This window comes from Temnothorax curvispinosus, unplaced genomic scaffold (genome assembly GCF_003070985.1).
Source record: "Temnothorax curvispinosus isolate PA1 unplaced genomic scaffold, ASM307098v1 QBEX01014079.1, whole genome shotgun sequence".
Lineage (NCBI taxonomy): Eukaryota > Metazoa > Arthropoda > Insecta > Hymenoptera > Formicidae > Temnothorax > Temnothorax curvispinosus.
In genome coordinates, this window is record NW_020223859.1 from 117191 (window position 1) to 130353 (window position 13163).

General features: G+C 29.8%; 3 protein-coding genes across 7 annotated transcripts; 2 read left to right on the forward strand and 1 right to left on the reverse strand.

The window, feature by feature from the left end:
* The first annotated feature begins 538 nt into the window (after positions 1-538).
* On the forward strand, positions 539-2240 carry LOC112464313 (charged multivesicular body protein 3). The gene is made up of 4 exons (XM_025031238.1): positions 539-701; positions 764-824; positions 1179-1573; positions 1836-2240. The coding sequence occupies exons 1-4, from the start codon at positions 657-659 to the stop codon at positions 1989-1991; spliced, it is 657 nt and encodes a 218-aa protein (XP_024887006.1). The 5' UTR covers positions 539-656; the 3' UTR covers positions 1992-2240.
* A 1964-nt stretch (positions 2241-4204) lies between these two features.
* On the reverse strand, positions 4205-7782 carry LOC112464319. Of its 2 annotated transcripts, none has more exons than XM_025031262.1 (4): positions 7578-7782; positions 6912-7203; positions 5009-6734; positions 4205-4686 (listed from the first exon to the last, which is right to left on the reverse strand). In XM_025031262.1, the coding sequence occupies exons 3-4, from the start codon at positions 6665-6667 to the stop codon at positions 4450-4452; spliced, it is 1896 nt and encodes a 631-aa protein (XP_024887030.1). In that variant the 5' UTR covers positions 6668-6734; positions 6912-7203; positions 7578-7782; the 3' UTR covers positions 4205-4449. The 2 variants fall into 2 exon arrangements, with proteins under 2 accessions (XP_024887030.1, XP_024887029.1); XM_025031261.1 differs by having other exon boundaries at positions 6862-7203.
* Positions 7783-7794: 12 nt separating this feature from the next.
* On the forward strand, positions 7795-12523 carry LOC112464317 (vacuolar protein sorting-associated protein 51 homolog). 4 transcript variants are annotated; one of them, XM_025031258.1, is made up of 12 exons: positions 7795-7895; positions 8036-8206; positions 8490-8643; positions 8785-8919; positions 8994-9215; positions 9355-9947; positions 10118-10331; positions 10465-10689; positions 10790-11124; positions 11336-11513; positions 12085-12197; positions 12272-12523. In XM_025031258.1, exons 3-12 carry the CDS (start codon positions 8563-8565, stop codon positions 12378-12380), a joined length of 2205 nt encoding a protein of 734 aa, XP_024887026.1. In that variant the 5' UTR covers positions 7795-7895; positions 8036-8206; positions 8490-8562; the 3' UTR covers positions 12381-12523. The 4 variants fall into 4 exon arrangements, with proteins under 4 accessions (XP_024887026.1, XP_024887025.1, XP_024887027.1 ...); XM_025031257.1 differs by having other exon boundaries at positions 8498-8643; XM_025031259.1 differs by having other exon boundaries at positions 8036-8194.
* Positions 12524-13163: the final 640 nt, after the last annotated feature.

Consider the following 13163-nt stretch of genomic DNA (forward strand, 5'->3'; position numbering starts at 1 on the left):
ATCCTGGGCAAATTATCTCAAGACACTATATCAATGGGGCTGATCAGTCGAGGCCCGGAGATAATTAAAGATTATCGATATTATCGACTGTAGATTTTTTGATTATACTAACAAATATATCTGAATAATTAGTAAATATTAAGTTCGTAATGTATTGACGTACATATATTCATCAAAATTAATATACACATATCATAAATAAAAATGCATGATAGTTATCGATCGATGGATAATCAAATCCGGATGATAACAATAAAATTGTAGTTTGTAATTAAAATTTAATATCGAAATAAAAATTAATATTATTTTATGAGTTATTAGCTACTTACATTTTAACAGTCACGCAACTTCCATAAGATTGTCTTCAATAGTAAGAATTCAAGTAATGTTTTATCGAATCAAATCATATAAGCAATAACAAATCACAAATTTTATAACAGATATGATTCGGTATATTTTTATTTCAAAAGAATCCTCATTTCTTCAAATATAAAAATAATTTATATCAGGTGTGAGAATGACGTAATCGACGTAATCTACTAACCTGACAACATAACCTTGAAGACTTTATGAGTCAGGACAGTCAGGCAGTCAGGCAATAGGTTATGTCGATCAAATAACGAATGCTTTGACGTTTCTGTCGACGCGATTCGGACATGGGCTTGTTTGGGAAGTCGCAGGAAAAGAATCCTAAAGAAATGGTGAGTTGCTTTAAAATATTTTTTTTTTACTCTCATTTATTGGCGTTAATTATATATTATAGGTTCAAGAATGGACTCACAAATTGAGGAAGGAAGGTTATCAGCTTGACAGGCAGGTTAGAGGTAAGATATGTAGAAAAATTTCTTAGAAAAGTTTTTAAAATCGAAAAATAGAATCGCAATTAATCAGCAAAAAATCTTAATATGAAATCTTAATATTAAACTCTTAATCTTAATTTTAGAAACTTGAAACATTAAATTATAGATATATCAGGCACGGAAATATTGAGATTTTAATTTTTACATTAGATAAAAATCTTTGTCAAATCTAGGAAAAATATGATTTTAGAAAGATTCTTAATATTTTTTTAAAATCTTTAGAATTCTTGAAATTAATCTAGCCTTTTTCCTTTTACATGATTCTCTTTTTATTGATTCCTAGATATTATTCGTATAAATGTTGCTTTTTTTGTTTAGCAATTCAGAGAGAGGAAGAGAAAGTTAAACGTTCCCTAAAGGAAGCAGCAAAAAAAGGAGATAAAGATGTATGTAAAATCCTTGCAAAAGAGATTATAAGGGCACGTAAAGCTTGCAATAAGATTTATACTTCCAAAGCGCACTTGAATTCTGTATCGTTACAAATGAAAAATCAGTTAGCAACAATCAGAGTTGCCGGTTCGGTCTCTAAATCTACAGAAGTGATGCAAGCAATGCAGTCTTTAATAAGAGTACCCGAAGTAGCCGCAACCATGAGAGAAATGTCAAAGGAGATGATGAAAGCAGGTATTATCGAGGAAATGTTAGATGAAACGATGGATTCTATTGAGGATTCTGAGGATATGGAGGATGAAGCTGATGAAGAAGTTGATAAGGTAGATCGTTATTAGTAATACTATTAGTGAATAAAGTGAAATACATTAGAAAAAAAAAAACAATTCAGAACTTTTCAACTTATTTTTTATTAAGGAATAACGCTATGTAGTTAGTAGATGCTCTATTTTATTACGTATTTTATGCATGATGCATTAGAAATACTTAAAAAGATTGTAACAAATAATTTTTAGAAATTTTTCATTAAACTCAATATATACAAATGATCACTATAAGATAAAATTCCTTTATATTCTCTCTCAGATTTTATGGGAAGTGACAGCTGGCCAATTGGGCACAGCTCCCGCGGTTGTAACAGAAAATCCTGGAATTCCTTCTACCTCTGCAGAAGAAGAAACAGAAGAAGATGACAAAGAACTTGAAGAGATGAAGAACCGATTGCAAACTCTTCGCAGTTAGATGAATGATTAAAGAATGTTTGTATCATACAAATGTCAGGGAAATAAGTATCTTAATAATAACATTTATTAAATAAATAACACAAGTTATAAATAGTAGCACTTGCCTATTTATCATAATGTTATTTTGCTATTTAATGTAAATATTGTATTATCATATTGTAGGTACTGTCGCTTTATAGAATAAGCATTTTAAGCACTGTATATCTTTACATTCATTGTTCAATAATAATTTTCTTTAGACTTACAATTATGAATTATTATGAAGAGAAATTATGTAGATTAAATTAAAGTTAAAAGTAAATTATATGATACATATTGCTAAAAAATTTTAAAAATCAAAATTAAGAAAAAATTACAAGAGAGAGTAATTGAAATTAAGCTTTTAGATAATCTAACTTTTCTCATCTTTTATATTTTGTTATAATATGTTCAAATTTACAAGTATAATAGAAAAACTTAGAATTTGGGTCTTAACATTTACAATCTTTTATTTTTTAGTTTGCGATTTATTTTGATATTTGCTTTAAATTTTCAAGTTATTTATGAGTTAAAATGGAAGAAAACATACAGCTGCAGCAAAGCAAACTCAAGCTATCTATACAGTATTGATGATTATTAATTACTGTTAATTATTTAAACAATTTGAAATATAATGTTGAAACTTTAACAACTTTATAGTGAGATGAATTTTATGTTGAATAATATTGTTAACAAATAAACTGTAATATAATATTAATATTATTATCGTAATTTATTTTTATTATGACTGTATATCCGTTTAAGAAAGAACGTTGATCGGTTGGATTTTATTTAATAATGCTTCCTTTATTGAGCATTAGAAAAAACAATTCAGAACTTTTTAACTTATTTTTCATTATGGAATAACGCTATGTAGTTAGTAGATGCAAACTATTTATTTAATAAACATAATAAGAATTAAATCTATGAACCAATTTATAAAAATTGTTTCACTTAACATAAATTTTATTTATAATGTTACAATTATTAATATTATTAATGCCTTATATAAATACATAGTAAAAATAATATTCTTCGATTATGTGAACATATATCTATATATCTCGAAAGAGAGATTGTTTTTCTTCTTTTACAAATGAATTTACGTATTGTGTGTTATAGAGAAGAAATATTCCTTAAAAATAATATATTTAATGATTAATATACAATGTACGTATATAGCTCAAGCATTCATATAAATTTTCTCTGCAAGATCTGTGTTTATTTCATTTGGCAGAGAAACTGTGTTTATACTTGAAAGGTATCTTTGATTATACATTTCTTTTCAAGCAATCGTTAATTACTTTTAAAAAGTTTCTTTAAATCGTCTATCAAGAAGACACCTCTATAAATTGTGAAAGATGTGAAGATATTTACAGATAATTTGCTTGTGGCATCTATCTCTACTAAAAAAAGATCTTTATCTATAATATGTATAATATATCATCATATATTTTATCATATCGTATATATTACATTGTCCAAGAAGGACAAGAAATCCATAATTGAAAAATAAAATATGAAGATTACCGCTACCTTAGAGGGAAAGAGAAAAATATACACAACAATGGTTCTCCTTTGTAGCACAATTTCTCTGTCAATTTTCACACTACAAAATGTGCACTAGCTGTGTAGGTGTATGTGTGTGATTGTGTGTAGTAACCCGCGAGCGCACACATACATGCACCCACCATTATTAATACAGAACACGCAGCTAATTAATATGTGCGTTTATTAAACTTATTAAATAAAATTAAAAGTGGACTTCGAATCGGTGACAAAAACGGCAAACTTGTAAATTATGTGATTTTGTGAAAGATAATCTTAGTGATTTTTAGAAATGTATTTCAAAATCTAAAAACTAAAGTTTTCAAACCCCATCCACTTTTTTGCTCGACGATCCCTTTGTTCTAAGAAACGCCATTTCCAAAATTGATTACACAATTTTTCGCAAAATTACATTTGTATTTATTTATATCATTCAAATTTATTTATATCAGGCTTTTAAATTTTGCTGTATACAAATTATTGACAAAACTATCACAAACAAAATTATCATCATTAACTTTAATGCTTAAATTGAGTTTTTGCTACAAATATTAAATTATGAGCTTATAAATATGCATCGATAGTTAAATCATAGAAATGTAACAAATTATTTTTGTAATCATTATTTATGCACAAAACATAAAATTATCATTTAATTCTTGGATTTTTCCTTTATTTTTAAAAGTTATTTTGCGAAACATTTTTTCAATCGTTTGTATTGTTCAAATAAATAAGCAAACTTTTGAAGAATTCTTGAACATTATCCTATATGACAAACTAATTGAAGAGCTTGTATTAAGTATAAATAGTATTCGTAAATTTCGTCAAGTATTTTCTAATCAACAAGCTCATGTAAAAATCTTGATTCTAAAATATATATTTTTGCAACTTCAGAGTTGATCGATTACCATGTTAACGATTGACAATTTCAACGTCGCCCTAGCCTGTGTCGGTAGCCGACGCATTAGCGGTATCATTTTTCTAAAGAAATATTTAATTTCATCCTTGATAGGAAACATAGTTCTTCTCATGGTTCCCGTAATTCTTTTTTGTCGCTTTACTTTCTTTCTCTTCGCCGGAATTTTCTTCACTTTCTCCAACTCCTTAAAATACTGTTTTCCTTTTACCTGCATTAGTATTAAGAGTTATTAAAGTGAATTATTATTCATGAATACAATTACAAATGCAAAATAATTTTTTATTTACTTATTCGTTAATTTTCAGTTGTCATTTTACCACACTTGTATATTATTGTATTTAATTTACAAGAAAAGGACACTGCTTATATGTATAAACTTGATTGTTCTAAATTATCGGTGACATTTTAATTACTAAAAATTACGAAGTTACAAATAATTGTTATTCCTAAATACATTTGCAATTGTATATTCGTATAATCATATAATCGTTATTAATAACAAACAAGAAAATATTTTGTTCAACACTGACCTGTACTCCGTCTTCTAAAATCTCCAACTGCGGAATCACTTCATCCTGCATTTCTATTTCATTAGAATTAAAAGTCTCTTCTGCAGGTTCTGAAGAAATTGATAGCTCTACTAGATTTTTATCTTTATTTCGTTTCGTATTTTGTAATTTAACAGAAGCTTGGCCGTTATTCTTTTCCCAAATTTCAAGTTCATTTGGACTACTTGTCACGTTCCTTGTCTTGTTTTGCTTTTTCGCCTTTGACAATTTCTGCTGTTGTTGTGGTTGCTGTTCTTGTTCTGGCAAATTTATTTTGATTAGTAGTCCTGGGGGAATACTTGATAAACTATGAACTGGTATCGGAGTACCAAGAGTTGATATATTTGATATATCTCCGGTAAACGGCACTATAATTTTTTTAATATTTGCCTGATTATTTATAATATTCGAAGGGATATTATTAATTGTAATTGGCTGGAATTGATCTCCAAACTGGAACTTCCAATTGGTTGTAGATGGAAGAGGTAGTTTTCTAATCACTTGGCCCTCTAAATTGCTGGGCATAGGTCTAGGAATATTAATAGAAGTCGGTCTTCGGGATTTTCCTCGTTTCTTTGCTAATGGCGCAGGTTTGTTGTCTATTTTTGGTTTTTTGCTGGATACCAATGGCCTGGAGCAACGCTTAAGAACTTTGGATGGGTCTTTGCCGACTTCTCCAAGGTCTTGATCATCCTCGTTTTGTTCCATAATATTTTCAGATTCAGAAATGTCCTTAATTGTGGGAACCGCATCACATGGGCCGATTTTGTGGAAGCTTTGGCCGGTCTGAAAATGTTTTGAACAAAGTACGAGTTTGCGTATTTGGTTGGGCGACATTTTAAGTAAATCTTCCCGGCCCAAGAATTGACACCAGCGCAAACATCGACCTATTTCGTATGCTGGGAACGGATGAAACTTGTAACGTTCAGTCTTGTTCCTCGGATCAGATCTTAACCGACCACAAGCTGCACAAGCCTGGCTTTCCAATACCTTAATAGGCAGCGGTTCCAGCTTTTTGCTTTTATCTGAAGGGCTGAAAAGTCTTGGTTCAGCCTGTGACTCGATAATACATGATTCTGTTTCATCCAATTGGTCTGGATCACGAATACTAGGAACTGCATTTTCCGTTAATCTTCCCTTAAATCCTGATACAAATTGGGAACCATCAAAATGCTTGGAACAGATATAGCAGAAAAGTATTTCCTTCCTTGTTAGCCTGTAATAAGAATCCACACCAACAAAGTCCAACCATTTAAGACAGCGGAATTCTTCTCCAGGAAAATGATGAAAGGTTGTTCCATCGTAATCCGCTGAAGGTGGATCTCTTCGTGCTCTTCCACAAAGAACACATGTTATATTGTACAAGCTTTGCTTAGGATCATAAACCGATGGAACTGCATTGGAATTTAAACGGTCCAAATATTCATTAAGAAAATCTTTGGGCTGAAAATGCTTCGAGCAGACCATACGCTGAAGAAGCTGCTTTTTTGTGAGTTTGTAGAGGTCCTCACGACCACAGAACTCTAACCAGCGACAGCAACGAGTTTCGTCATTCACTGGAAAGCCGAAAAACATGTACTCCTCCTCCCGATTATTAGGGTTCATGCGTGAACGGCCGCAGACGACGCAAGGATGTGGCATGATTGAGATATTGTAGCTCTCAAAAGCAAATCAATCTGGCTCGTAGTTCAAAATTCAAGTTATAAATCTGAAAAATCAAGCAGCTTTTGAATTATTCATTCTTGTAGTTTTAACTTGAAAATATGGTTTTTGGATCTTTTTTTTCATGTTGTCTTAGTGGAAAGAGTGGTCCACAAATATAAAGAAATTCTCACATCTTTTCTGTCCATAGTTTATAGTTAAGTCGCTGCTTTCAGAAACTAACCCTTTACAAATCTTTTCCTTCGTTTTAAATTAGAGTTGTCACAGATTAAAACAGATTAAATCTTTCCTTGTTAAAGTTTAAAATTGATATAATAGCCATCAAATATTTTCTCTTTATAACACAATCAAAACTGTTATTCTCACAGTTCACAATTTAAATTATAATTTCCAAAGATTTTCTTTTTGAACAAGTTCTTCCTCTTCACGATTCATGGTACAATTGATGCAGAAATTAACTCTGCATCTCGAGACAGAATTCTTAATCGGCTCTTCACAATATTCTTCTGTTACAACTGAAAATAATTCGAATTATATCGAAGATGTTTACAGTCAATAAATAAGAGAAAACAAAAACAACTTAAAGGCACTGGTTTGTGCTTTACATCTATGTTATACTTTAAAATTAATTATATATTACTTATTATTAATTAATTTATAATAATTCTTTGCTCTTGTTCGTTGGGCTCGAAAGAGGTTAGGTATAGAAAATTCAAAAAATTCAGTCAATAAAAGCGATAGCAACGAGATTGAGCTCAATTTAAAACTGATTGTATTACTTCTCTCACAGTTTCACGAAATTCGCAGTATTTCTTTCTATTTTGTTGCAGTTTCAAAGTTTGTTCTACCAAAAGAGAGTATACGTATGTACGACCATTTATAATCTTACCTTTTAATCAAATTGTTTTTTATGTAGCGAATAAAATTCCAGAGAGCACTTCAAAGTCTTTATTTCATTGAGATTTGGAAAATATCTATTATTGGAAAGATATTGTAAATTTATTTAAGGAGTTTCGTGCACTTGTTGCGCTTTCATACGATGATTTAAGGTTATGTTACCTACATGCATCTAGAATCAGCAAAGCACTGAATAAAAGCATAGCATACAGAGACTTAACCTACAAATATCAGATAGTTTGATAGCTGCCGACACTTGTTAATGCGTTAACAAGATAAAATAGTTCACTCTCTTATGAGAGTAAAAAATGTACGTATATATGCATATAAATAATAAAATTAATATTGTTGGTTGGGGGAATGAGTACACTAGTAACCAAAGTATTATTTGTAATAAAAAATTGCGACGTGGCAATGAAGCATCAATTAATTCATTACATTTTTCTTTAGTGCTATATATAGTCGTTGACTTTCTGGAGAAAAATATCATACATGAATCTCGCCATCCTTCTGACTCCGTTGCAGTTACAATTTTATAAGGATTGTAAACCATTTGTCCAAGGACCAAAGTTTGTTCAGCTTTATGCGAAGTGTATTTAAAGATCTAAGGTATTACAACAGGTAACACACATTTTAATACTAATACCTTATATGCAGTGGAGAAAGAGAGAGTTTGACAAATTATCCATTTATATTGACATATATAATCTCCAGACTATAGTTTTAGCAAAATGGAAAAATTGTATGTACATACGACTTGCAAGCTTATTGGTTTTTGTAAAATCTTCATTTTTTTTAAATATAGATTTAAGATAGTTTATGCGTAAATCAATTCTTCGATTCTTTGATTTTACAAGATTCCATTTAATTTCTTTTATTAATATTATTTTTTATTACCTAAAAGTCTGACAGATTATAGATTTAAAACGTCGAGGATTAAGTAAGCGAGACTTGTTGAAGAAAAAGATTGACAAAAGATGGCAGAAAGTACTAATAATCCCTATGACATCAATGGGCAACATTTCAATTCTGACATGTATTTTCAAAAGTTGTTAAAGGTAAGTTTACTTGAATAAGTTCTATAAACAAGCCCTTCATTCTTTATACATGTTTGAAGGAATATATCTTGTATTTTATATAATAAAGCAAGATGCTGTTTACACTTTTTTTCGATTATTTATCAGTGTTATTATATATAGGAGTGCACGCTAAAGCAAATTATGGATCGCGAAGCAGAAATAATAAAAAACACTCAAGCTTTACATTCCGACATGCAGACTTTGGTATACGAAAATTATAATAAGTTTATATCTGCTACCGATACTATACGCAAGGTAATCATCTTTTATGGTAAATCATCTTTTATGAAATTATTAGATTCATTTTTAATTTTCTAAATACATTTTAGATGAAGACAGATTTCAAGGAGATGGAGGATAGTATGGATCTTTTAGCCAAGAATATGGAAAGCATCACTTCTTTTTCGGAGCAGATCTCTTCAACTTTACACGGAACAAGACAGCAAATTGCTAAACTGTCCTCTGTACACACTCTGTTGAAAAAATTGCAGTTTCTTTTTAAACTGCCTGGCAATCTTAAGGACAAAATAAATGAAGAAAAATATGCAGAAGTACGTATACTTTTTTATATATGAATGTATAATATATATATGTGAATATATATATATATATAACATATAATAATAATATAACATTTCTTACGCTAATTTTTAGTTTTCAAATTATAAGCGATAAGCGATTACTTTTCAGGCAGTTCAAGATTACGTTCATGCACAAAGAGTTTTAAATCAATACAGTAACATGCCATCCTTCCAAGGCATCCAAAAAGATTGCGAGGACATTCTGGAAGAACTAAAATCTAAACTTAGATTACAATTTCATAAGAGAGACGTTTCCACTAAGGCTTTAGCCGAAAATATAGACCTTTTACTGCAGTTAAAAGAACCAGCTGATTCATTATGCATTGAATTCCTGATACATGCCGAAGGAAGATTAACAGAACAATTAGATATTTTGAAAGATATGTGCGAAAATGATATTATAGAGTTCGTAGACATGGCTTCTTCGGGATTTCTTAATAATTTATGCTTGATTGTAACTTCCTATAAGGATATATTCATAAATCGACCATTGGAAGACAACGATTTAGTTGATGACTTTGAAATAAGAGCTGTGGATCACTTGAATAAGTTTATTGTGAGCAATATGAAAAAATATTTTGATTTGATGGGCAAAAGAGTTGAGGATGTAGCTGATACAGCGATTTTAGTAAGAGCTCTTGACAAATTTCATCGTAAACTGCAAGAAATGAATATGTTGTCCAAGGAAACAGACTTTGCCAGGTAATGGGAAAAAAACATTAAATAAAGTATAAAAGTAATTTGGAATATAAAATCTATGTGTAAAGATAGAATGGCATAATTAATAAAACTAGTATATTATAAAAAATATATAATAAGTGGTAATCACGAATAAAAGACTAGTAAAGTAAATTAAGATAATTATTTTGCAGAATTGGAACTGATCTTGTTGTAAATGCTGGCCGAAAACAATGTCGCAACCATTTGCATAGTTTGAAACAACACTTGAGTGAGATTTTAGCGAAAGTAAGGCAGACTTTAGCTGCTAAAGTCCCACAAGATAGCGATGAGGGTTTAGCGGAACTTCAGGCTATGCTCATTATGCCCACTATAGAAAAAGTTAAAGGAGTCCTACAAGATTTATCGGTTTGTATCTCCAAACTCTTATTCGCGCGATTACTCTTTATTCAATTTTTTAGGTTTCTTATTTCCTTACCTTTCATTTCTCAAATGTGTAAATGTCAACGATGGAAATTTAAATTGGTTATAATTGTTCTAGGTATTTTTACAGCTAGATTTGCCAAATAGTATAAAAACACAATTTTTGCAAAGTTTCTGTGTGGATGAAGTGAGAGAAGGATTAGTAATCGGTTTTCTACATCATCTCACAGCTACAGTAGCTGGATTTTGCAATGGATCCGACGTGTCAAAATTTCCGCCTACTTTATTACTTCTGCTCAGTAAAATGTGCATCGAGTATAAGGAGAGCAACGTCCGTCATCTGGTATTTAAAGATAAAAAGATAAAAAAAAATGTTTTAATTATAATGCATCATAAAAGTGTTTTTATATGATAATGATATATTTTATTTGTACGCTTTGTAGCTCACGAAATTTGACGATCTTTTTAATATCGATCAATATGTGTCTTCGGAAAATATCATAACTCCCGAGTCAGAAATATGCGATCGTTTTCAAGAGGCTGCTCAGAATTTGTTGAATCATTATGTGCGAATTCAGGGATTAGCAGTATCACAAATGCTGAGGAAATCTGTAGAGACCAGAGATTGGTTGCACACAATTGAACCTAGAACCGTGAGAGCTGTTATGAAGAGGGTTGTTGAAGATGTAACTGCCATTGATGCGCAAGTTGCCGCTTTATATAACAACAATGATGGTCAGGTTGATAGAAGTAGCGATAGTAGTAGGAAGACTCATAGGTAAAAGATTTTCACTTGAATAATTTTTCTTATTTAACATATCTAATTTTCATGTAAAGTTATTTGACAAATGTTGATATAAAATATAATAATACAAATCTTTAGAGATTCTCTAAATATGTACAATATGTAATTTTTCATTCATATTCTGAAATTTATTATTTGATCGTTAAATGCTGGCTTTGAAGTATATAATCGAAATTTATTCTAGTGTTAGCATATCTAGGCAACACTATAGATCAAATTGGTCATCCTACACACCTAGCCATATCGATTCCTCTCTAGTGACGAATATTCACAAACTATTTTCCGAACGAATCGAAATATTCTCATCTGTGCAATTCAACAAGGCATCTATTCTAACAGGAATTATCAAAATAAGCTTAAAGGTGATATTAATAATAAGATACTACTTTAATAATATAATAATAATAAAATAATACTTTATTTAATGTAATATAATTTAATGTTATTTTATTCAATTTTTACTTATTATTTATTTTTATTCATTATTTTGTTATTAATTAGATCAATATTAGCTTGATGTATTCGTTTTTTATTTATATAATATGATTATGTTTTTATATTGTTTTCTAATGTATAAAGCGGTAAAAATTCGTGCAGAATAAAATTTTTAGCAGGCAATGTACTGGCGTAATGATCGCTCAGGTGCAGAGTAGTCGCAATGACAAAATAGCACAGTCATTATTCACTTTATGAAGTTGATTCATCCTTCCAACTCTGTCATCGTTCACTACGCAATATGTTTCATGCTTTTGCCATGCTTACATCTAGTTGAATAAAAATGTAAATCAATATCTTTTTATATAACAGTAAATTTTTATAAGATAATAAGATATTATATAAAGGAATTATTGTTATATAAAAAGTTGTTATATTAAATAATAAAATCATATAATTATTAATTTTCTTTAATATTTTCTGGTAATTTGTACACAGACTTTCCTCGAGGGTGTAAGATTACGAACATTCAGCAAGTACGGTTTACAACAAATCCAAGTAGACACTCATTATTTGCAAACTTATTTGTGGCCATTTGTGTCAGATGAAAAGTAAGATTTCGATTTAACTTTGTAAATTAAAATAAATAATTTAGTTATATTTATGCTAATGTTATTGTTTGTAGTGTGGTTCACTTTTTGCTGGACGAGATTTTAGGTAGCGCAGTACATAGATGTTTGGACCCTGTTTTGATGGAGCCCAGCGTGGTGGACATTATTTGCGAAAGAGGTTAAATTATGAGCAATTACAAATTATCTTGTACAATTGCATATAGAAGTATGTCATAGATGGTAAAATACGTGTAATATAATTTATAAAATATCATGAAATAATAATTATAGTAATTACGATATTTAAATAAATATCATGTAATATATATGTATAGAAATATGTTAAAAAAGTTAGAATTAAGTTTATGCACAATAAGCACACAGTTGCATTTATTATAATAAATAATCTCTTATAAAAAAATCTCTATATTCTTTTCATCTTTTTCTACTATTTTATGAAACTAGTTTGCTATTCCTTTTTCTTCTTTAATCGTTCCCACCTCTCTCAAAATATGAAACTATTAGAAATAGTATACGATGTAAGAAGCAGCTCAGGGTCACACAATTTTAATAAGTCTTGATTCTTCTATTATCACATTCTGTACTTTCAAATTTTTCGGCCGAGTTCGCTTTTTTTAAGTTCTTATAAAAAAAATTATATATTATGTTACCTTGTTATTAAAAATTATTACAATACATTTTATAACTTTTATTTTGCTTTGTTTTTGCTTTTTCTTATTTTGTCTACATTGGGTGCTTTCCATTTAATGACACAAGTCGACGCACAAAACGACGTTCTATATATCTTTCTTGGCATTCAATGCGTAACAAAGACAGAACGACACTTGTGGTGACTTGTGTGTCAGTAAATGGAAAGCCATAATCACTTTTATCATTTTACGTATTGTTGGTTTGAATTTTCTATTTTTATCATCTGTTATTTCACAGCACAATTCGACACAATAA

Coding starts and splice junctions, on each gene's coding strand:
- LOC112464313 (XM_025031238.1), top strand. CDS start 657: ATGGGCTTGTTTGGGAAGTCGCAGGAAAAGAATCCTAAAGAAATG. Junction 702..763: donor AAAAGAATCCTAAAGAAATG/GTGAGTTGCTTT, acceptor TATATATTATAG/GTTCAAGAATGGACTCACAA. Junction 825..1,178: donor GCTTGACAGGCAGGTTAGAG/GTAAGATATGTA, acceptor TTTTTTGTTTAG/CAATTCAGAGAGAGGAAGAG.
- LOC112464319 (XM_025031262.1), bottom strand. CDS start 6,667: ATGCCACATCCTTGCGTCGTCTGCGGCCGTTCACGCATGAACCCTAAT. Junction 4,687..5,008: donor TTTTAGAAGACGGAGTACAG/GTCAGTGTTGAA, acceptor ATACTAATGCAG/GTAAAAGGAAAACAGTATTT.
- LOC112464317 (XM_025031258.1), top strand. CDS start 8,563: ATGGCAGAAAGTACTAATAATCCCTATGACATCAATGGGCAACATTTC. Junction 8,644..8,784: donor ATTTTCAAAAGTTGTTAAAG/GTAAGTTTACTT, acceptor TATTATATATAG/GAGTGCACGCTAAAGCAAAT. Junction 9,216..9,354: donor ATGAAGAAAAATATGCAGAA/GTACGTATACTT, acceptor ATTACTTTTCAG/GCAGTTCAAGATTACGTTCA.